We start from the raw sequence: 22,967 nt of genomic DNA, 5'->3' as shown, positions 1-22,967 counted from the left end.
CCATGGCTCCATTGGAGGCCCCAGCTACGCTACTTCCAAGAGATTCCTACAGGGTGCGGGGAAAATATGCCACCCACTCGATCCTGACTTGCGGCTCTCGAGCTGTGGAGGGTTATCTGCATGGACAACCGCATGCTGGTCAACAGGACATGATGTGGCTCTTGGTTACCGCATTGCCAACTCAGTTTTATCATTAGTCAGGTGATATTTGGGTTTTACTTAAAGCTCCGTCTCCTGGAGTGGTGAGAATCTGTTTCCCTTTCTAGGCCTCCTGTGTATGGGGAGGAAAAAAGCAGGGAAACTTGTCCTGAATGCAGCCTGAAAGGTACCGGGAAAGCAAAGCAAAGAACCCCATGGTTATTTTTCTTTAAATATCATGATTTTGGGGGTCTGATCTGTGACTTTTTTTTTTTTTTAAATACTTGGGGTTGGCAATATTGTCAAAGCCACGCATGGCTTTGGTTATTCACCCCCAGTATGTGTTTCCTCCCTGCCTTTGCTGCTTAAAGCACTCTTGGGTGTCTGCTTGCATTGGTAGATGGGTGTGCTGGACCAGGAGATGCTATCTGGTAGGTTTGCCCCGACATTTAGGAGTTGTGCATAGGTGGGGGAAAAAACCACTGGCAACGTTTGCTTTGCTTTTTGTTATTATTGAGTCAATTCTTTCCCGAGCAGCATTTGCAAACGGAACATTGCAGCGTTCTGCTAGTGCTTGAGAGCCAGAACGTGACACTGGGCAGGATTTCTTTATTGGTCAAGTTACCTACTCTGCACCAAGTAAAGAAACAAGGTACACAGGGAAAAGGCAGTTTGGTTTCAATTATGAGCAAATGACGTCGGGGGTTATTAGACACACACACTGGGCATTCTAAAAGCTCGGTCGGTGTCTATACACCTTTCCTGGTGCCTGTTTTCTAATAACAAAGGTGAAAGTGACAGGTTTCAGAGCGGTCGTTGAGACTAACAAATGTATTTGATCATAAGCTTTCGTGGGCTAAAACCCACTTCATCAGAGGCATGGAGTGGAAAATACAGTAGGCAGCTATATATACATAGTACATGAAAAGATGGGAGTTGCCTTACCAAGTGGGGGTCAGTGCTAACGAGACATTTCAATTAAAGTGGAAGTGAGTTATTCTCAACAATAGAATACCAAAGGAGGAAAAATCACTTTTGTAGTGGTAATGATGCCAATGTAATCAGGGTGGCCCATTTCAAACAGTTGACGAAGGGGTGAGTAACAGTAGGGGAAAATTAGTATGGGGAAATTAGTTTTTGGAGTGAGTGTGTCATTCTTCACCTCTGAGGTTTCCTTTCTTTGTTCACTACTTATCTGTATTAGTTGGACTGGTAGGATGCGGGATCTTTGTTAGTAACTGAGAGACACTGAATGGGGATAGATAACACTGGGCATTTTTAATGATTTGGAACAGAATGCATTGTCTTTAAAGATAGCATTACTTTAGCTAATGTGTCCCCTGGGGGCATTTTTAAATTGATCACACACATTGAAATGCACTTACCTATGGACCCTCCTTTGCTTTTTTGGGGTATTTAGTTGCTGGTTCTTGAATTTTCTCTATATTCCCACCCAGGAAACTTTTATTTTGGAGCTAAGCGGGCGTATGAAGGGTGGAGGGAGCATATTTGCAAGCTATGTATACTGCTTAGAGGAATTACTTCCCCAACAGTGACATGCTGCCATCTCTGGGTGAAATGCATAAATTGCACAATTGTTCAGGCTAGGATATAAAGAATTTTTTCACTTATTGTACAGGGGGTATTGAGGGAGCCAGAATGTAACAACCAATAAACAGCTGATTAACCTAGGGTTAATCCTACTGTGGAGATAAAAGTAGCTAGAAATTTTTTTGTTCATATGGCATTTTTAAAAGTCTCCATGTATTTGCAGCCAACAGCTCAACATACTTTTGAAATAAGAATAGTATATAGGAGTCCAACAGAAGCAGCCGGAGGGATTAGGAAACCTGAGGGAACTCAGACTGGAATTTGGCTAGGACACTAGGGCTAGAACAAAAAGGGTCATGGGCTCTTTAATTACAACAAGTGGTCAGGACCTTGGTTTTAGGATTCATCTGAATAGCAGCAGCCCAGCTGTCTCACTATCACTATCATGGCACATTGACTCAGAGGCTGGCGTGCCACCCGTTGAATTCCCAGCACTGGTCCCCAGAGCGCCAAGGGGTTCTTGGTAGTTCTGTGACCCAGCCTGACCCTGCTTAGCGGTGTGAAATCTGACAGGACCCCAGCAGCACAGGGGGCTGTAGCCGGTATTACTAAATATGGTGTTTTAATTTGCTGTTCATGTAATTTCTAGCTGTAAAACAAAGGGCAGGGTGGAAAGACCTGGCTCTCAGCTTGGGGGAATTCTATGTTTATACTCAACAATGACGTCGCATGTCCTATTAAAGGAAATAAAAGCCCTGTTTCCTTGTGGTGTGTGAGCTAGAACTCTGTCAGCGGATGAAAAGGAGCAGATTAGAGATGCATTTTTTCCTATCCTGGATTATCCTACTGTATCATGCATACTTTATGTATGCAGCATGGTGGAGATGAGGCCTCTGATTTATAGCAGCACTCATGCGCTTTGCACTGTAACAGGATTAGTCTGCATAGCTCTGGTCCAAGAGGCTAAGAAATGTGAAAAATCCTTTAAACTGGACCATTAGGCAAGAGGGGCTTCAAGGGAGCACTGAACTGCACGGAGCTGAGGTATTTTAGCCATTAAAGCGCTAGCATTTCACTCTGAGTTTAAAGAGTAGGAGGAAGGTAAAGAATGTAAATCACAGTAGGCTCGCACCCCGTGTGGACCCCAGGAGCTGCGGAGACAGAATTACTCCAGTTTATTTCAGACAGTTCTGTGCTTTTCTTTAACATGTACCTAGAGCACGGGGCAGAGAGCGACTCTTCACAGAGCAGGGAAGTAGTTCTGCTGGCTTGACAGCCCTGGAGTCTGACATCCTCACTGGCTTTAGAACGGGGCAGCGGAGGTAGCAGCAAACAGGGCCTCTTATTCTGCTGGTGCCTTGATCCTGAACTGCTCAATCTCCACAGTCCAGTCCATCCTTGACACGCTGTGAGGCTGGCATGCCAGGCTCACACCCACCTTTCAGCTTTCTCAGGCGAAGCCAGCGCTCCCCTAAGCGTGTGCAAGATCCTAGTGGGAGAGCGCCATGAGCGCTTTCACTAGTCGCTGCAAAGCTCCTAGGTCAGCTAAGTGCCCCAGAGTGTTTTCTCACAGTCAGATTATTAAATGACTCACCCGTTAAAATCTCCCTGCCCTAGGACATTTTATTTCACCATAAAATTCTAAGGCAATTTTCAGGGTTCACGGTACAAATCTGACCAGGTATGGACAGACTTTTTTTTTCTTTGGCTGTGATGTCAAACAGCGATCCTGCCCACATGTGCTCATTAAAGAGCAAATGGCTCCTTTTCTGCAGGCGCAGGGGTGTTCTCCACGTGCTCTGCCAGTATCCCACTAATTACATTTAGCACTGGAACATTCATAGCATCTAACAAGTAAGTTGATACTAGAAAACGAAGGGACCTGGCCAATCTGCCCTTCAACCCCACTAATAAATCTCTTTCCCAATTGCTGGTTGCTGACCTTTTTTCTGCAAAGTAGCTTTAATTCCGCAGCTTAGCACATCCAGGGCCCATTTAAAACCACAGCAAAGTGCCAGTAGGTAGGATTCAGAGTAGGTAGGAGCGGCTGCAGGTGCTAATGAGCACAGGGAGAGTGATATCACCCTGCCTGTGCACATCTCTCATTGAATTTCAGACTGTGCAAGTTTCCTCCCCTGACTTGTTCTCATGTTTTTGGCTTCAAGCGAGTGAAACCCACTTTACTGCAGCTCGGAGCAGGGGATGGCTCTCCACCAGTGTCTAGCCAGGCTTCATTGCAAGTGCTCGTTGACTGGCAGATGCATGCAGCGGTGGTTCCAGTGGTCAGACATTCTCCAGCGCTGCATCCTTTGCCTCAGCCCTGACAGCATCTGCCAAGCAATTGCAGCAGGGCTAGCCCTGTTCCGTCTCCCTTAGGGTTAATCTGATTTTAAGCACAGCTTCAAGTGACCCAATTCTGCTCCCATTACAGACCCCTTCCCCTTCCTATTGGCCCCTTGCTCCCTCAGTGTTATCATCCCACCCCACAGCATGCCGACGTCTCTGTGTGTTAGCTGTATACTTTACATTCAGGGAGGGGCATCAACTGACACCTGCAAAGTGTCACCCACCGCAGCACTACGGGCCTGAGCCAAAGCCCCCTGATGCCAAGGGAGAGACTCTCCTTGACTTCACTCAGCTTTAGATCAGGCCCTGCGTGAATTAATAAACCACTGGCAGAACTGACCCATGGGAGCAAGAGCAGGCCCAGGCTGTAGTTATCACCCACGGCCAACATTTTGGCAGTACAGTGGCCAAAAGTCCCAGTCCTTCTCAAAGAGAACCCTTTTTCCTGGTGACTTCACCGCAAACATTGGCCCACATACTCGAGGGCAGAGTGTGCTGCAGAATCCACCCCCCACCCCCCACATTCCCAGAAAGATCAATGCCAGAGCAGGCCTGCCCCTCTCAGCCCAACTGGCCTTTTCATAACCACAAAAGTCTAAGAGCAAACCAGGCATCAGGAGTAAGAAACACTTCTGTTTATTAACGTCTCGGACACATCAATTACTACATAGTGTTCCATAGTTTACCTGATAATAAAATTAATCTATTAAAAGCCTGTGCCTCTGTTTGCAGTGCGACATGCTGCCAAGGGAGAAAGTGTTTGCTTCAGTCAGAAGGAAGTTTTTGTTGGGACCAGGTTTGTCTCCTTAGCCTGGCACTGTTGTGCAGCATGGCATTGGCCCTCACTGGCTCCCTGCTGCCGTTAGGCATTGCTAGATGCTCTGGGGAGCATTAACCGTTTGTGCTCTTCCCAGAAGCAGTAGGCGATTGTCAGCCGCGTCCCCCAGTCCAGCTTTCTCCCCACCCCAGTGGGGCCTCGTTTGCGCTGCCTGGGATCAGTAGGCAGCACTCTGAATGGCTGGCTGTTTTTAAACTGCCTCGGCTGCCTTGTCAGGACGCAAAGCAACATGTTGCTGCAACCGGTGCCGCACAGCAGGAGATGACGTGATCTGGTGCATCGTGGGCTGTTTTGCTGCATCCTGATTTACGTTCATTTGGGCAGGCGGGACAGAGGGCTCGGCAGGACCTTCCCCATCTTTGGTTCCCCCACTTTGCAGCAACCCTTCTTCAGGAGGCAGACAGACCAGCGATCACCCCGGCTCACTGTCACTGGGGCTGCACATGCCTCCTCTGCAGTGTAGCCAACCCCTGAAAGCCAGTGGACTGGAACTCTGGTCCTTCTCCATGGACTGTGTTGCTGGGGCCTATCGTGTGTATTTTCACCCTGTGGTCAGCCATAGCATCTCCCTAGGAGCTCACAGCTCATCACAACCCCTTTGCAGACCCTGCAGTTCACAACTTTGAAACTATTCTTGGACAACTTGTGCCCTTTCAGGCTCCACTTACGATGGTTGCTAAATGCTCAGTAGAACGTAGGTTTACACAAACGAGGCGTGTCCATTAAACTGTATTTCAAGTAAGAGTCAAATTCCAAATCCCAGGCGCTTGTGCTACCTACATTCCCTTGGGGTTTTATTGTCCTTCCGTATGTATGCACCAGTCCCACCTCCAGTGAGAAACAACTAGAACGCCAAAGCAAATGTCCTCTACGCCTGGCAGGAAGGAAACGCTGGGTATGTCTGGAGAACAGAATGGAGCAGTCCAGCTAGTCATCGGGGACACCTTCTTCAATCCATTTTAAATAGAGGGGGTTTCCTTGATCTATCGGCAGGCTGATAAATTCAGGAATCTCAAAGGGATGCATGGATCTAAAATGGAAAATACACACAGCCCCCCAGTGGGAGCAGATCATTTCTGCTGTAGGAACAAGCTCAATCTTATTTACAGCCCCAAGAAACGAGGAGCTTTCAGGTCACAGGAGCATCTTTCAAGAAGGGCCTCCAGACTCTGCCTCTGACTTCAAAGCAGTTCTGTGGCCCTTCTCTTCAGATCATGTAGATTAAAAAATCCATGAGCTTTTCGCTGTGAGTTTGGGGTTTAAGTAAACACGGCATCACAGGGTGGCTGGCCCCTTTAAATGAAGATGGTCCAGCTCCTTTATGCCAGTACAGCTGTTGCCAGTTTGACCGATTAAGTGAATGGGGCAGCACCTGTGGGAGGTCCCTGATGGAAGCTATGGGAGCGGGGTAGCAGGTGGGCTGCCTGCAGAGGAGTTTCCCAAATGGTCTCTCCAAACCGGAAGAAAGGCCAGAGGGCTGGAAAGGACTGAAGACAGGAGAGCAGCAAAGGGAGTTGCCTGCTAGCTTCCAAACTGAAGCCAAGGGCCAGACAAGGCTGAAGGCAGGCAGGCAATCAGCGGAGCGGCTGACGTCTGCACGTTGGAGAGCTGGAAGCACAGGGGGCCGAGGGCCAGGGGAGCAATGGAAGGGCCTACCTGCTGGCCTTTCTGAGATGAGAGGTTAATGGAACCAGGGAGTGGTGGATGCTCCCCTGATGAAGAGGAACCCCCAGTAGAGAAGCTGTGGGAGGGTGGGCTCCTACTGGGAAGAGTGAAGTGGCACTCCTGCTGGAAGGACTGAGATGTCCACGCTGGCAGGACAGGAGAGGACTGAAGAAGAGCCTGGTGTGGTGGAAGATGCTGGACTGTGGTATGTGTTACAGTGATGAGCTAGGTGTTGGGGGATTCTAGGGACTATATGCAGTGGGTGTGATAAATGGATGTGTTTGGGGATGGATTATTTGCACTATGTTTTGTAACAAACCAGCCCCAAAGAGGGGTGTTATTGGGGTAAGAGAGTCTGTTGTAGAGCCCTTAGGGCCCCCAAAAGGGAAGTGAGATAGTACCCTGGTGTTTGGGCACCCAGCCGCACGGGGCTGCTCAGGGGCGAGAGGGAATCATTCACACACAGGAATTGCCAGACTGGATCAGACCAGTGGCCCATCTCCTGTCTCCAACTATGGCCAGTACCAGATCTTTCAGAGAAAGATGCAAGAAACCCTGAAGTAGGCAATCATAGGATCACCTGTTTTAAGGGAAAGTTTCCTTCTTACCCCCCCCTTGTTAGAGGTTGACTTAAGCCCTGAAGCATCAGGGTTGATATCCTCTCCGAAGCTCTTATGTATTTACTATGATGACTCTAGATATTCTTGTTATCCATATCAGTGGATCCATATAATTGAATCTTGATAATTCAATGATATCTTGTGACAGTGAGTTCCACAGGCTCATTGTTCATGTTGTGAGAAAAATATTTCCTTCAAAGGTACAACTAAGACCAAACCACTCTGTTTCACCTAGCTTTGCACTGATTCCTTGAATTCCCTATGGCTACAACACAAAAGCTGAAGTTCCGTCCATGTTGGTGAACCTGAGAGACTTTTTTGAGGTCTGTGGACTCAATTTCAACTAGAAACCAGCTGGGCTTTACCTAGTTTTTCATTTTAGCGTAAGCTTTGAATTGATATGATGTCTGTGATATTTGGCACCTGCAGAAGCAGTCAAGGAGCTAAACAACTACACATGGGTGTTGGGAGGAAGTAACTGTGCCCTCTGACTGGTTGAGTTAGAGATGGCAAATTTAGTTTAGGGGGAAAATATCATTTGCAACAGGCAGGAGCCTCACCTGATGTAGTCCGATAATTCACTTATTCTTGACGTCCTGGTTTTCACTAACTGTAAAAGAAAAAGAGAGGATGTAAAGAGAAATATAATCTGGGACAGCATAATTGTTCTCACACACATAATTCTTCCACACTAGTGCTGACAGCATCTACTTTAGTTCTCTTGAGGGAATTAAAGTCACTTAGGAAGTCTCATGGCAATATTATGGCATATGCAAATTATTCAAATAACTTTGAGCTAGAGTCCAATGGGAGATGTCTGAAATACACTAGCACTGTCTGCAGCAGAATGTCTGGCAAATCATGTAATCTCTTTGTGCTTCAGTTTCCCATCTGAGAGACAGTGTGGCCTAGTGGATAGAGACCTGGACTACAACCCAGGAGACCTTCGTTCTGTTCCCAGCTTTTTCCACTGGCCTGCTGGGTGACCTTGGACAAGTCACTTCACTGCTCTGTGCCTCAGTTTCCCATCCGTAAAATGGGGATAATGACAATTACTTCCTTTTGTAGAGTGCTTTGAGATCTACTGATGAATTATAAAAGAGCTCGATGTTGTGTGTAAAACAGGGAGAATAATTCCCCTGCCTTGTCTGTTTAGACTATAAACTCTTCACAGGAGGTACTCAATCATTCTATGTGTCTGGAAAGTGCCCAGCACAATGGGGCTGGTGCTTCTAGCCACGTACATGCAGGAAAAATGCTGGACTGACAGCCCTGCTTAGTAAAGTAAACGTTTCCCCCTCCTTGCCTGCTGCTGTGCCCTGACCTGAATGGAACCTTCTCAAAGTGAGAGCTCAGCCTATTGTGGTTCATTGAGGTCAGGGTGTCTCTGCTGGGGATTTCTGTGATGTGGACCCCTGTCCTCAAGGAACTGGAGAGAGAATCTCCGAATCCATTTCACGCAGTCCTCAGATGGTACCGACTCTTGGCCACTACTGCCCTGAGCTGGGGCCGTCCCCGCAACTCCTCATAATATTTGAATTAATCGTAGGTGAGTGTCAGAAACGGGGCCCCTCTTAGAAACATGTCTCTCTACTGCATACACAGGACCAGACACTTACTAGAAGTATTTCAGTGACTTCTTCTATTTCCCCTTTCCAAAAATACCTAGATTTAAAAGAAGAAGAAGAAAGAAAGAAATACAGTAAATGACTGCAGTCCCATTTATACTGGCTCGGCATTAAAATCCATTAAAGACATTGAAGTGCTTGGAGATCTGCTGAAGGCAAGTACTCTGTAAGAGCTAAGTATTCTTAGGGTTCGATTTTTGCCTGTTCAGTGCATGCTACCAGGTCACATTTCTTTATCTTGTTCTGTGTCGTTCTAGAAATGTCACATTTTCTAATCACTTGCTGTGGATTTGACTGAGGGTGGAGTCACAAACCTGACAGATTGCTGGCTAAACGCTTTCTCCCATGCTCAGTAAGACCCAGCTCCAGCCCAGGTGGACCCTTGCATCCATGTGGAGCCCTAGTGAGGTCGGTGGTGCTCTCTGCCCAAGCAGAGCGCAGTGCAAGTTTGGGAACTACGTCTGGCTGTTTGGACACAGTAGGGAATGAACGCCTTGGATGACATTTACGGGCAAAGAGGCTCGCTTCCCGAGCACGCTAGGGGGGTTTATAAGCATGTACTAAGGGTAGAGCGTTCAGGGGTAGATTGTCTGCCTGAGCCATGTGCCTGCAGAGCAAGGACAAATCTGGCAGCTGGTTGCTGATCCGAGCTGGAAAACCCGAGGTACCAGGCGACTGTAAGCATTTTAAATTACTTCCATGTCAGAACCCCCATGGGATGTGACAATCTTGAGGGCAATCACTGCATTTATGAAAAATGAACATTTATCGCCCTAGAAAATGTCCGGCTGCTTGCCTGGGGCTAGGTCTACACAGAGTAGATGAGGGAGCGTCTGTGGTGTTGGAGCAGCTGGAGCTACCATGGGTCAGGATTGAGGTGCCTCAGCAGAACTGGGTGGGGGCAAGATTAGGAGGGGAGTCTGAATGTCAGGAATGAGGTGAGTTGGCAGAGCTATGCTGGGGTGTGGAGCGGCAAGGGAACAGCAAAGTGCGTTGCCGGGGCTGTTTGGGGGCCCAGGACTGGAATAACAGGGGCAAATCTCCTTGATCACACGCGTGCCCTTTTAGAACAATTCTCTTGGCAGAATGCTGCCATCATGGCACCCATGTGCTCGGAGCTGGAGGCCAGACGCCATCTGGAGGCATCAGAGTGGCTAGTGAGCAGCCGCTAGGGGCTCAGTTGGCCTGGGAAGGAGGAGGCTAAAACAGCTGTGTGCGCATAAGTGTAACCAGGATCCAGCCTTAACACGGATTATCACACACTGCTCTGAAAACAGAGAGGAGCTATTCGTAGAATCATAGAACTGGAAGGGACCTCGAGAGGTCATCTAATCTAGTCCCCTGCACTCATGGCAGGACTAAGTATTATCTAGACCATCCCTGACAGGTGTTTGTCTAACCTGCTCTTAAAAATCCCCAATGATGGAGATTCCACAACCTCCCTAGGCAATTTATTCCAGTGCTTAACCATCCTGACAGTTAGGAAGTTTTTCCTAATGTCCAACCTAAACCATCCTTGCTGCAATTTAAGCCCATTGCTTCTTGTCCTATCCTCAGAGATTAAGAAGAACAATTTTTCTCCCTCCTCCTTGTAACAACCTTCTACATACTTGAAAACTGTTATCACATCCCCTCTTAGTCTTCTCATCTCCAGACTAAACAAACCCAGTTTTTTTCAATCTTCCCTCATAGTTCATGTTTTCTAGACCTTTAATCATTTTTGTTGCTCTTCTCTGGGTTTTCTCCAATTTGTCCACATCTTTCCTGAAATGTGGCACCCAGAACTGGACACAATACTCCAGCTGAGACCTAGTCAGAGTGGAAGAATTACTTCTTGTGTCTTGCTTACAACACTCTCGCTAATACATCCCAGAATGATGTTCGCTTTTTTTTTTTTTTTTTTGCAACAGCGTTACACTGTTGACTCATATTTAGCTTGTGATCCACTCTGACCCCCAGATCCCTTTCTGCAGTACTCCTTCCTAGGCAGACGTTTCCCATTTTGTATGTGTGCAACTGATTGTTCCTTCCTAAATGGAGTACTTTGCATTTGTCCTTATTGAATTTCATCCTATTTACTTCAGACCATTTCTCCAGTTTGTCCAAAGCACTTGCAACCCCTCCCAGCTTGGTATCATCCGCAAACTTTATAAGTGAACTCTGTGTCGTGCATTCGGGGCCTGATCCAGAGCCCACAGAAGTCTGCCTTGGAGTGGATGGCTTCATTGGGCTTTGGGGCAGGCCCTCGGAGAGGAAGGATGGTCCAGTGGCTCAGGCACTGGAAATGGAAGATTTGTGCTAGTCCTGGCTCTGTGTGTGTGGCCAGGCGCTAGTCACAACACCTCTTAATAATGAGGTTATTAATACGTCCTGAGCTTCATTCATTAATGACAAGGTTTCCAATCTCTGGGTGGAAGGCCCAGGATGCCTGTGAGTATTATTGCTGTTTCCATATTCCAGGGCCAAAGGCTGCCCCTTCCTACTGCATGAAGACCTCAATTAATATTCTAAATTTAGGTCCCATGAAAGAAACAGCACACATTAAATCATGGTGAAAGAGGCTAAAATCCTCTTTGCGAAGATTTCTATTCCTAAGTAACCAATAAACAAATGGCCACAGGCGGGCATGCCTACCATCCACCCCTTCATATGCTTAATGCACTGTGGCAGTACAGGGGTCACTCTTATAATCTCCCTGTCTTGCAATCGGAAAGCAGTGCAGCCTTCTACGAATAAACTGGTCTCCTGATTGCATGGTTTCATTGGCCTAATCCTGAGAGGTGCTGAGCCAGTTGTGGGTGCTCCGGCACCTCTGGGGTTTGCTATTCCTGGCTTAGGCTTCCATTTGCAGACGAGCATTTGTATGTCCTTTGGAGGAACGTTCAGTGCAACTCACATAGACGAGGCCTTCGGCAGGATATTCACGCAGGCAGCCAGCTTTTTATCCATAATGGCCCTAAACAGAACAGACAAGGTGAGTTTGTAAATAAACTGTACTTCCTCCACTCCCGGCACCCTCCTCCACCTTGAGCTGTGAAGTTAACCTTGAGCTGTTTCCTCCAGTGACAAGCCTTGACATCTGAGGCACAATTAATCTGTTTCCAGCTGAGATTAGCTCAGCGTGTCTCCTACTCTCTCAGCCAGGGTGAGGGTCCCTCCAGTGTGCTGCTGATAGACCCTGAAGGTTCCAGCATCAGTGCTGGTCTGGGGTAATATGCAGGACTCATAGGCACAGATGGCAGTCTCAAATGCTAGCTAATGAAACCTTGCACCATTCCCATGGTGCATCAGTCTTATCTCCATTTTACAAGTGGGGAAACTGAGGCTGAGATTAAGAATTGGAGCTGGGATTAGGACAAAGGAGTCCCTGACTCCCAGTCATAAACTCACATCAGGAGACTCCACTTCTTGCATGCACAGCAGACTAAAAATCATCGCATGTACTAAAGGTTTAACAACATCAGCCTTTTCATACCAGAAAGTTATTAGAAATCTGAAACCCAAATTCATTACTTCCTGAAATCTTCCTCCTTTGGTTGTGGACTAGTTTGTTATTGCGGGGCTGCCAGTGTGTTACATCTGGGCTGCCGGCAGAAGTGAGCACAGAAGCAACTGTGGGGCAGGGTAGGAAGAGGGCTAGGAGTACAAGGTCAAAGGTTGTGCCTACCAACCTCACCAGTGTCTCTATGCTTTTGGAGAGCCCATCAAGCTTGTTTCTTTTGCACCCTCTGCCCCCAAAATTGTGTTAAACGTTCCTTGAAGGCGTGGCCCTGTTAGGCTTGTAATTTGTTTTTCTTTAACTCTGGCCTGTGTTTTGTATTTAGCGCTATGGCAATGAAAACATTAAGCTCCTAACAATTACACTTGGGTCAAAAATATGACCTCAAAATTCCAGAGGAGTCAGGAGTGAATAGAAAATGAAAGAATAGGAATTAACCCTCCGTGGGTCAGATGTTTGTACACTATTAGCTACTTCAAACAAAATAAAACAAACCTGCTTTGGCTCTGAACAAGTTAAAAATATCCCCCTTCCATCCAGATTATAATATATCCTAGGTGGGATTATGAAACAAACTATATCATCTAGTGAATCTTTTATCATTAAAAGAGGATTTCATGTCACAAGCTGTGAAAATACCACATGTAGATTGAGGACTGTATAACATCACAGGCTGACCTGCCCCAAATGCAACCTAAATCAGCACAGACGGTAACTAACCCAAGTCAGCTGTCGACATCCAGGCCATGGGACCAGTATGCAATTATGTAACAGGTTCAAATCTGTCACCTACCCCATAAAGCAAAGCTATTTAGATAGCTTGGATTCTCATAAGCTTCTTTTCACATCTTTATTATTAGACCTGCTTTGTCTGTCTACACAGTCCGCAGCCAGATCCATGAGACAATGGAGGTGGCTTGTTACTATTCTCCCTGCCACAAGGCAGGACCACAGACTGTAGTAGCAGGAAGGAAAAGGGACAGACCTGTGGAGGGGGGAGAAAAGCAGCTCCATTTTCTTCTTCCCACAGATGCTGGGAAATCCCCTCCGTGGCAAAGCATGGGGCACTGGGGAGGCGAGATGCCAGAGAGCAGTCGCCCTCCAAGCCATGCGTCTCTTGGGTCTAGGCTGGTTCCCAGCTCCTGGAGGAGCGGGTTGGGTGCAGCCACTGCCAAAGTGAGTATGGCAACACAGCTTCTGAGGGAGCCATGGGCGACTGTGGGAGTGAAGCCATGCCCCACAGGATAGTCAAATAACTTTAACTCTTCCCCAATGGAACAATATGGGGGAGACTATGAGCAGGTGGCCCAAGGAGCTGAGTTTTTAGCCATGCAGTGTCTGAATCTCATGCAGCATAGAGTATCTCAGAAGGGGGGAAATGACATGATCCAGTGAACGGCTGGAACTGACTCAGTTTTACTATTTAGGTCAAGGTCATACTGTCTTGTCTTACTAAGTGATTTGAAGAAGCAGTAACATACTACAGAATGGGGGACACTTTTCAAAAGATACAGCTGATTGCTATAATAATACTTAGCCCTGTTCTCCTCAAGGTGCTTTAAAAACACTAATTAATCCTCTTAGTCAGTTAAGGTAGGTAAGAATTTATCCTCCCCATCTCAAATTTACAGATGAGGAAGCTGGCCCTGAGAGATTACATGACATACCCCAAACCACACAGGCAGACGCTATTAGAGCTGGGATTAGAACGGAGGCGTTCCTGGGAACTACTCCTGTATTCAGGTGACACCTCCGTAATGGGTGACCATTTCCCGGTAAGTTATATTGCTTTTGTGGAGTCCTCTGCAATAATGCTGAAGGCTAACGTTGGGTTTCCTCTAACGAGGAATATCCCATGGATTGCAAAAAAATCTCTTTTAAAACAAAAGAGAGAGCCGGTCTTTGTGCAAGATTTTATTTCACTTTGTTGCATCAATCAGTTGGCCAGCAGAGGGAGCACAAATTAATAAATACTATCCCTGATACAAGTAAGGATAAAAAGAACAGGAGTACTTGTGGCACCTTAGAGACTAACAAATTTATTAGAGCATAAGCTTTCGTGGACTACAGCCCACTTCTTCGGATGCATCTGAAGAAGTGGGCTGTAGTCCACGAAAGCTTATGCTCTAATAAATTTGTTAGTCTCTAAGGTGCCACAAGTACTCCTGTTCTTTTTGCGGATACAGACTAACACGGCTGCTACTCTGAAACAAGTAAGGGTGTAAACAACGCAAAGGTATATTGACTTATGTGCCAAAATAAACTGGAGCAGGAAAGTGAAAACCCATTTTTTCCATATGAAAACAGAAAAACAGGAGGGCAAGGTCTGTATCAGCCTTCTAACAGAAAATTGCAAACAGCAGAGAGAGCACAAGAAGAAGAAACTTCTGATGCTGTCCCTTTAAGGAAACTATTTATGTCCCTCCTGCAGAGATTTGATCCAGAATTCTTGTTACAAATTAGCAGGTCAGAAATTGGTCCCTGAGGAGCACAGACTATGACAGGGAATGCAATATAACTTCTTGTGAAATGGTATCCATTTAAACTGTGGCTCACGCACATCAAATGTTTAATGTTCAGTACTTATGCATCCATAAGTAGCCACAAAAAGCTTTTCTAGGTGATAACCTGTCTCCAGCCAACGACACAATTTTTCCATGCTTGATTTTCGCAATTGCTGATGAATGTTGAAGTGTTGGTGACTGGCACAAACCAAGAACACTTGGAGATGGACACATTTCAGAAGACAAAGGGCATTTAAAAATGCATGTTATAGCAAAATGATTTGCTTCTTTACCAACTCCCCTCCTCCCCCCACAAACCTATCTAAAGGCTTAGGTTCCAGATTTAAAGTGGCTCATTCTAGTTCCAAATGTGTTGCCTAGTCAAATGTAGTTACTTGAAAATCTGATTACTGCTCACAAGAAAACACAATGTTACACTTTTTATAGACCCTGCACATAAACTAAGCTGTGCACATGTGCTACCGCTGGGAAGAGCTGGACATAGCGCTAGCTCTTTGAACCTATATTTCTTTGCTGTTAAACCAGGTTAAGTTTTGAACACGAACAAAGATTTTGTATCTGAATTATGGGCCTGATCCAAGCTCCAGGGGTCTTTCATTAACTTCAATGGGCTTTGGTTCAGGCCTTCTTCTAGCTGGCATCTTTTATAGCAGTAAAAATGCTACATTTACACTGATCTATAAGTTATTTTTGTCTACTACAGGTATTATATTAAACGTTAACTTGTATTTTGGTAGCACTACTATTACATTAGCACTGCCCTATCTGTCTGACACCCTGAGGGACATAGAACAAAGCTTAATGGCAAAAGTTGACAGTGATGGCAATCCCTGGAGAGGAGCAGTTTCTGGGGCAAACTTTGTTTGGCAGCTTGACTGGAAGAGGGAAAAATACAACACAGAAGCATGAGGACATGGTGACATTAACACTTCAGCAGGAACAGATTCTGAGCTGAGGATTTTAATGGCGGAAAGCCAAGCCAACTAGCCCCTTGCAACTGATAGGAAGCAGTTCCCAGTTTGATGGCTGCAACATGTCCAGACATTCCAACTCCTCCATTTCTATTTTAAAAGAGAGATGGGTGAGTGGCTTGTTCCGTAATTATTGAAAGAGGCCCCTTACTGAAAGGCAAATGACAATAATCACTCAGATATTTTCATTTCAGATTACTACCAGATAACTAGGAAAACATACTTTTAATTGGAATTAAATGGAGAGGAAAACTGTATAAAGCATGCACGCCACCTCAGCATTCAGGGGATATAGAAAGAAGGGATATTAGGGGAAACCACTGTCTTCAGATTCAGTGATGTACATACAAGCTCTTAGTTTCAACTGTAAATCCCTAGTACTTGTAACATGATCTATACAGCTGGTGAGAAAATGCAGGTTTTTCCCATGAAAAATCTCAACTTTTTATTGAAAACCTGAACATTTGTGAGGTGTTGTGAGACTTCAAGTTTTTAAAGCACCATAAAAGTATAAAGTACAATTCCTGGGATATTGTTTGGTGTCATTCCCTCCCAATGAACTGAGATCTATGAAACACATGGACCCTGGGGGAAATGCAAATATTAATAACAAGATGAAGATGGATGACTGAAAATGGCTGTATACTTCATGATGGCTTTGGGGTGGATATTTCATGTGTATTTCTATGTCCCAGCATTAACACACATTTGTATTCATACTCTAGACAGATGAAATATGAATAAGCCTAAAAGTAAAGAAAAAGACGTGTACAGATACAAGGCAAAACTGGGGGCTGATGGAATATTCAGGTGTAACTCAGTCTTATCTTCATAAAAGATAATGATTAGCCTGAAATATGTTTAGGTTAGATTATTTGTGAGGTCCCCTTCAGAATGCTTCAGGGCCTGCTCATGCCCTATGCACCCACAAAACTCAACTTCCCAAATCAGACACAGGCAAAGAAGCAAAATCTCCATTTTGTAAAGACTGGGAAACTTCTACTAGTATCAGTTTTAATATCAGTGCAGGTCACTCATGTTATAACTTGCTCTAACCGGTGTGTCTCCAAACTGTATTTGTTTACAGCTGAGCAGTCCTCGAAATCTGAAACCCTTTACAAACACCAAAGAAAATACTTGCAAGCGGAGTCTGGGAATAAGTACTTCAGTGAGCAATCTAGGAGAAAGATAAAGACATCCATACTAGCAGCTAATGGGTTTTGGAAAATCAGCTTTCATCTATAGAGCCAGTTGCTACAACCCATTATCACTTAATCCAAATTCCTCTGAGCTCAACTTTAATTCATTAATACCAAGAAAAATGTTAGCAAAATACATGTAAATCTCAGCAATGGGCATTAACTGCAGAGAGTGATTTATTTCCTCTCCCTTCCCTGGAAGAGAAGGAACAAAAGACAGAAAATGTTTGCGGAGCTGCTAATGTGAAGCATTTTCATAGACTAAATGGTCTTCTCCCCAGTAATACACAGTTATTCTTTTTTGTCATACACATCAAGTGGTAACGCACTTGATACAGTTGCAGTATTGAGGGTGACACAAAATGCCTTTTAGTAGCCCATTGTTTCCTGAATAGCTGTTCGGGAACACTCTGTTATTATGGAAGAGAGGCAGAGTTTTTGGCAAGCAGAGAGTTAGCAGGGAACAGAGCTCATAAGAGGTGTTGCAGGAAACTTAACGGTCCACTATAAACATTTCCAGTATTCTGAACAGAGCAGCTATTTAGCCATGTAGCTAGGAATTTGTGAAGTGTGCATCATACAAATCTATGGTACATTAAAAATAAAAATGATCTAGATGTATTTGAAGCCCTTGCAAAATGCATTAGAGTCGGGAGAGGTATTGAGTGGCAGATTTTGTCTCCCTCCCCTTACCCCCCTCTTTTTTTGGCCTGGTTTTCTTTTCTTTATTTTATTTTATCTATTTTAGGCTTTTATACTGCCACCCATCATTGTAGCATCTGGGCACGTCCTACACAAAGTCAATAGCAATAGCAAAGTCCCTAGGGGACTTCATAGGGGTCTCTGACACTTTACCCTTTCTAGGGTAGAATTTCTGCTTGGGCTATTTTCTGTTGGTTTCTGTTTTGGGTTGGTTGGTTGACTGTTACAGGATTTTTTTTTTCTGGAGGAGTGTTTGGGTGTCAGTGTTGTAAGTGTCATTCTTGCTATGGTGATAAGGCTTTTTGAAAGAGAAAAGTTTGGCAACATTTCCTCAAGGTGGCCATGCTCTGGAGTCACCGAATCTCACCTGAACGTTTGTTCCAGAGCCAGGTCCCCTTGACCCAGAATGATTTGCCCTCCACCCTCATGCACTGCTGCTGAGCTTTGTGACCTGCATTGTCTCAAAGGAGTTCAGCTGTCATGGTGGTTGCTTGATCCAGGAATTGCCTTGAGAATTAGGACTGAGGGCTTAGACTGGCATCTGAAACAGACTGGGAGCCAGTGCAGGAAGTGGAGATGTGATGTGCTCACATTAGCCTAGGCCTCGAAGGAGGCAGGCAGCTGTATTCTGCACCAGCTAGATAGATATTTTTTGGGGTACAATTTTCCTTTAGAAGGTTGAGTTCCTACTCTACAGAGCTGTTTATGGGAGAGAGTTAATGCATGAGTGGGAGAGAAAGTGTGTGTCATGTGGAGAAAAAGGGAGAAACCCTCCTCAGAAATAACAACTGTACATGAAACAAACAACCCATTACTTCATGACAGCCAGGCTTTGAATTATTCAAGCACAACAACAATGGAAGTGACACCGTACCTTGCAATATCCTTTGCAACTTGTTCATTGGGACAGTTAACAAAAGCAATGGACTGGGTTCCCGAGATATAGCTGCCAGTGACTGCAGAGTGCAGCTGAAGACCTAGACTCTTCAGCACTGGGTACATCAGTAAAGACAGAGTTATTACCTAAAGAATGCAAAATACAACAGTGAGAATGCCAGGTCAAGTGTGTCCCTCAAATTTAGGTTGTATTTTAAAGAAACCCCAAGCATTTACTGTATGTATGAGCCAAGAAGAAAGTCTCCATTCTTTGCGTTGCCATTATTACAGTAAAGCTTATTATTTTAGTTCAGAGAAACAATGTTTAAAACAAATAACCATTCCCCAGTAGTGGGTTCAATCCAACATTAGAGCAGTGGGTTTAGTGCATAAATGGGTCAGTTTCAGAGTCCGGAACAGAACCTAGGAGACTGGGGCCACCTGCTTCAGCAATAATCATGCTCAAAATGTGCATGTACAAAAAAATTCACTGTACAACTATAAAAAACATTTATAATTTTTTTAAACTAGAATCATAAAGTACTTCGTTGGCGGGATAAATGACATTCCATCCTTTAAACAAAACCAAGAACAAGCTGAACTGACCTTCAGTAAAAACTATTATTTCAGACTTGATACTGAAGGGAAGTAAAGCTGTAAGAGTGGGCCCTTGATATGCAAATAAGATAAAAATGTATAGTTTGGTTGGCTGATCAGACAGTTTGATTTATGAGAAATTGCATCGTAGAGATTGAAGATAATCAGATTTTTATGCAAGCCTGGTATCCAATTTATTGCTAAAGGAATTTCTGCCTTTCTGTCTCCACTATGGACAAGTACAGCAAAAACATATTTACAGAAGGAAATCATAACTCACTCACACAATATTTGCATACTATGTTTGTTACAGGCACTGATTTAAAAGCACCAAAACTGAAACCTTACAGTCTCCACTGTTATCTCAACTGTGTATTTAATTTTGTGGGTCAAATTCATCCCTGGAATAACTACATCTGATTATAGAGCTACTCCAGGGATGAATTTGGTTGTGTGCACGCTAAGGTTAAAGGAACATTGACAACTTACATTTAACTCAAAACAGAGCCAATTCTGGCCTGGGTATTTGCCAGAGTAGAGCAGTGCTTCTATTCCCCTTATTAGGGGAGAAATACATGCTCCCTTCTGTTCAGCCTGGCAACCATGAAAGTTATATGTGCATCCCTTGAGGCTGTCCCAGCGAGCAACATTTGTAAATAAAGAGTTATACAATGTTTACAACCCTCCTGTTTTTTCCCAACAAGAAGTGAGAAATCTGATGCAACAATGCAATTGTTGTTTCCTCGGGTTTGTCCAAGAAGTGAAGGCCAAATTGGAAAATTTTGGATTTCTGGGTTGTTGATCTGGATACACCCAGAGCTATTAATATTTAAAGTGACTTAGATTCAAAAACCACAGTTGTGGGATCCTAAATTCAGTGAGATGACTGAAAAATATGCAATTTTGTTGGTGCTGTGTTGGTCCCAGGATATTAAAGAGACAAGAGGGTGAGGTAATATCTATTATTGGATCAACTTCTGTTGTTGAGAGAGACAAGCTTTTGGGCTACACAGTGCTCTTCTTCAGGTTTGTGTAGCTCGAAAACTTGTCCCTCTCAAGTTGGTCCAATAAATGATATTACCTCCCCCACCTTATCTCTCTAATATCCTGGGACCAATGGGGCTACACAAACACTCCATACAATCACTGAAAAATGGGAGACTGGAAAGTGATGGTCAAATCCAGGACATTTGCAATTTTGCAAAATCTCATCACTTAAGTTTTGCAAAACAAAACCTAGGACTGGTTTTGGATCCGGGTTTGAAATCCCCATATTCAATGTTTTTGATAAACAGCTCTAGTGTTGATGCATCACTAAACGAAATCATCATGGCAGCCTTAAGTAGAGCAAGGATTCCTCAGCACTGGTGAAAGAAACTTTTTCAAAATCAAATGAGAAGTCTGAAAATGTCCACAAGGGAATATTTTTCATATGTGTGTTTCTTCTCTCAGATCAATTTTTTTAAAGTCCCTCTCCCCCGCCCCCCAATCCCTACATCTGCATCTCCTAATCACCCACTGGATTAGATGTTTGGGCATCAGGAATTGATCTATAAACAGACTGGCATGTGCATGGGTCTTTTTTCTAAACACCGAAAGCATAACTTGGCTTGGGATCTGCATTGTCCCAAGACAGAGAGTTTTGTATTCTGCTAAGTGCATCTTTGCAGCTTTCCCACAGCTAGGGAGAAGTTTGCTGGGAAATGCACTCAGCGGGGTGCAATTAGTGTCCCGGAAAAGTGAATCTGTTGTGAAGTTCCCCAACAAAACAGGAATTTATACTCCGCAGCGTGCGGGGAGTTGAACGGGGATGGGGAGGGTGTTCAGGTGAGGTGCCGCTTGCTCACAGATTCATCTTCCCCTAAGCAGCTCCCCCGCTCTCCTTGCCTGCCCTGCTGGGCAGCTGGTGCCTCAGGGACCAGCGGAAACCATCCTCGCCTTGCCCCGGGCACTGTCCCGTCCGTGATCTGCACCCTGCCTGCGCCCACAGGGCTTGCAGCCTGCAGGGGCTCTCACAGCCGGTTGCAACGAAGGGAGCGATCTTACCAGCAGCAAAGCGAAACACCCCGGACGGGAGCAGCCCTGGGCAGCCGGCAGCTGGCAGCGCTGCGTTAGCCAGTCCAGCTTCATCCTGCAGGTCGCTCCTAGTCCAGGGCCAAGGCCGGTGCCGCCAGCCGGTCCCTCCACTTGCTCAGCCTCAGCGCAGAGCGCGGCTGGGGCCGGTGGCGGCGGGTCTGGCTGGGAGGGGTGTTTGCAGTGGACACGGAAACTCCTCCTGCTGCTGCCAGGAGGGGCTGGTACCCGGCTCAGTGCTACCTGCCGCCCAGCTGGGCAAGGCGAGGGCCCGGAGCAGCCGGAGCCGCTCTCAGGCAGCCCGAAGTTAGAGCTGGGATTTGCTCCCTGGCAGGAGAGGATCATGTGCTGCCCAGTCTGTGCCTCACTCTGCAGAATGCATTACAGTGCCCCCCCCCAGGGTGACTATTTCCCAAAGGGAAAACTGGACACCGGGTGGGGCTAGGCTGAGGCCCCCGCTCCCTGCGCAGGGCTAGTGCCAGCCTCTCCCGGAGCACTGCTGCCCCTTCCCACACGCTGCTCACCTGCCTGCCCCCCACCCGAGCCCTGTCTGGCTCCCACCCGAGCTCTGCCTCCCCCACTCATCGCTGCCACCCCACCCCCTGTTCCTCCGCGCTCCACGGGCCACCCTTGTGACAAAAGGGCATGTGTCCTGTTTGATCAAGTTGACAAGAGCAGACAGGACAAATGCCCAGATTTGCCAAAAGTTGGGACGGCTTGGGCAGGGTTTATAAAAGGGACCGTCCCGGGAGGGATGGTCACCCTACTTACTGTGGGCTGGGGGCCGCTGGCTCAGTGAATGGTATTGAAGATGCACTGGGAGATGTACACGGCCATTCTTAGACACACAAGAATTGGATTATGGGGGAAGCTTTTGATTTGTAGTTTTAGGGACAGATCACTAATCTTTGGTCATTGGAGACTCCACAGTACTTTCCCTGAGTCCTGGCTATATTCCATGCTGGGAAAAGACATTCTGCCCCTTGACAATTCCCTTCTGTAGTTTATGTGAGTCATGCTATTGACTTCATTGACACTACTCAGGAGTAAATCAATCAGGGTTTGGATAGTTAATTAATCCTCAAAACACCCTGTAATGTAGGTATTATTATTATTCCATTTAAAAGATGGGGAACTTGACACTGTGACGTTCGCTGACTTGGCCAAAGCCTATTATGCCCATCACCGTGATATCTGAATCTGAGTAAAACTAGGGTGTTTTTAGCTCCCGCCTCCCAGAATAAGATATTTGAATGTGAAGAAAAAAATGTGCTGAAAGTGCACAAAACTAAGAAGCATTTAAAAAGAAAGTCTCCCTAGCTTTTAATTACAGCTTTGCCTGTTAACCCTGTAGGTTTTAAAAGTTATTTCAGGTTTAGCAATCTCATACTCTGTGTATCTGCAACGTTTCAGTCAGTTGGGACAACACATCTAGCCTGAATTGTTCCACGTTTATCTCTAGTCAGTTTCACTTTCTCCTTCCCATGCACAAGCGTCAGAAAGTGTTTTGGATTTGACACTGCAAGGGATTGTTTTACATTTAAGAAATTAATTTTAAAAGTAATTGAATTTGATTTATTTTAAACCTTTCTAATAGTTGGCTCTGTACAACTTTTTTTTCTTAAACACAAAGCTTAATGGCAGAAGCATGTAGTTGTGGCTAAATGGCAGGAAGTAAGATCTGAGTTCTCCCAGCTCGGCCACTGAATTGCTGAGTGATCTTGGGCAAGTCACTTAAC

At 45.5% G+C, this 22,967-nt stretch overlaps 1 protein-coding gene across 1 annotated transcript; it reads right to left on the bottom strand.

Moving 5' to 3' along the window:
* Positions 1-4,648: 4,648 nt before the first annotated feature.
* LOC101932352 (protein CutA homolog) lies at positions 4,649-21,691 on the bottom strand. The gene is made up of 6 exons (XM_005299462.4): positions 21,202-21,691; positions 18,557-18,705; positions 11,683-11,742; positions 8,778-8,823; positions 7,719-7,768; positions 4,649-5,903 (listed from the first exon to the last, which is right to left on the bottom strand). Exons 1-6 carry the CDS (start codon positions 21,571-21,573, stop codon positions 5,801-5,803), a joined length of 780 nt encoding a protein of 259 aa, XP_005299519.2. The 5' UTR covers positions 21,574-21,691; the 3' UTR covers positions 4,649-5,800.
* Positions 21,692-22,967: the final 1,276 nt, after the last annotated feature.

The sequence above is a fragment of the Chrysemys picta genome, chromosome 18, assembly GCF_011386835.1.
Source record: "Chrysemys picta bellii isolate R12L10 chromosome 18, ASM1138683v2, whole genome shotgun sequence".
Taxonomy (NCBI): domain Eukaryota; kingdom Metazoa; phylum Chordata; order Testudines; family Emydidae; genus Chrysemys; species Chrysemys picta.
This window is presented reverse-complemented; position numbering and strand designations above follow the sequence as displayed.

What these genes read in the sequence shown, in the direction of transcription:
- LOC101932352 (XM_005299462.4), bottom strand. Translation starts at nt 21,573, where the DNA reads ATGATCCTCTCCTGCCAGGGAGCAAATCCCAGCTCTAACTTCGGGCTG. An exon ending in GTTGCAAAGGATATTGCAAG is followed by an intron (nt 11,743 to 18,556) that starts GTACGGTGTCAC and finishes TGTTCTGTTTAG; the next exon opens with GGCCATTATGGATAAAAAGC. An exon ending in GAATTATCGGACTACATCAG is followed by an intron (nt 5,904 to 7,718) that starts GTGAGGCTCCTG and finishes TTTCCATTTTAG; the next exon opens with ATCCATGCATCCCTTTGAGA.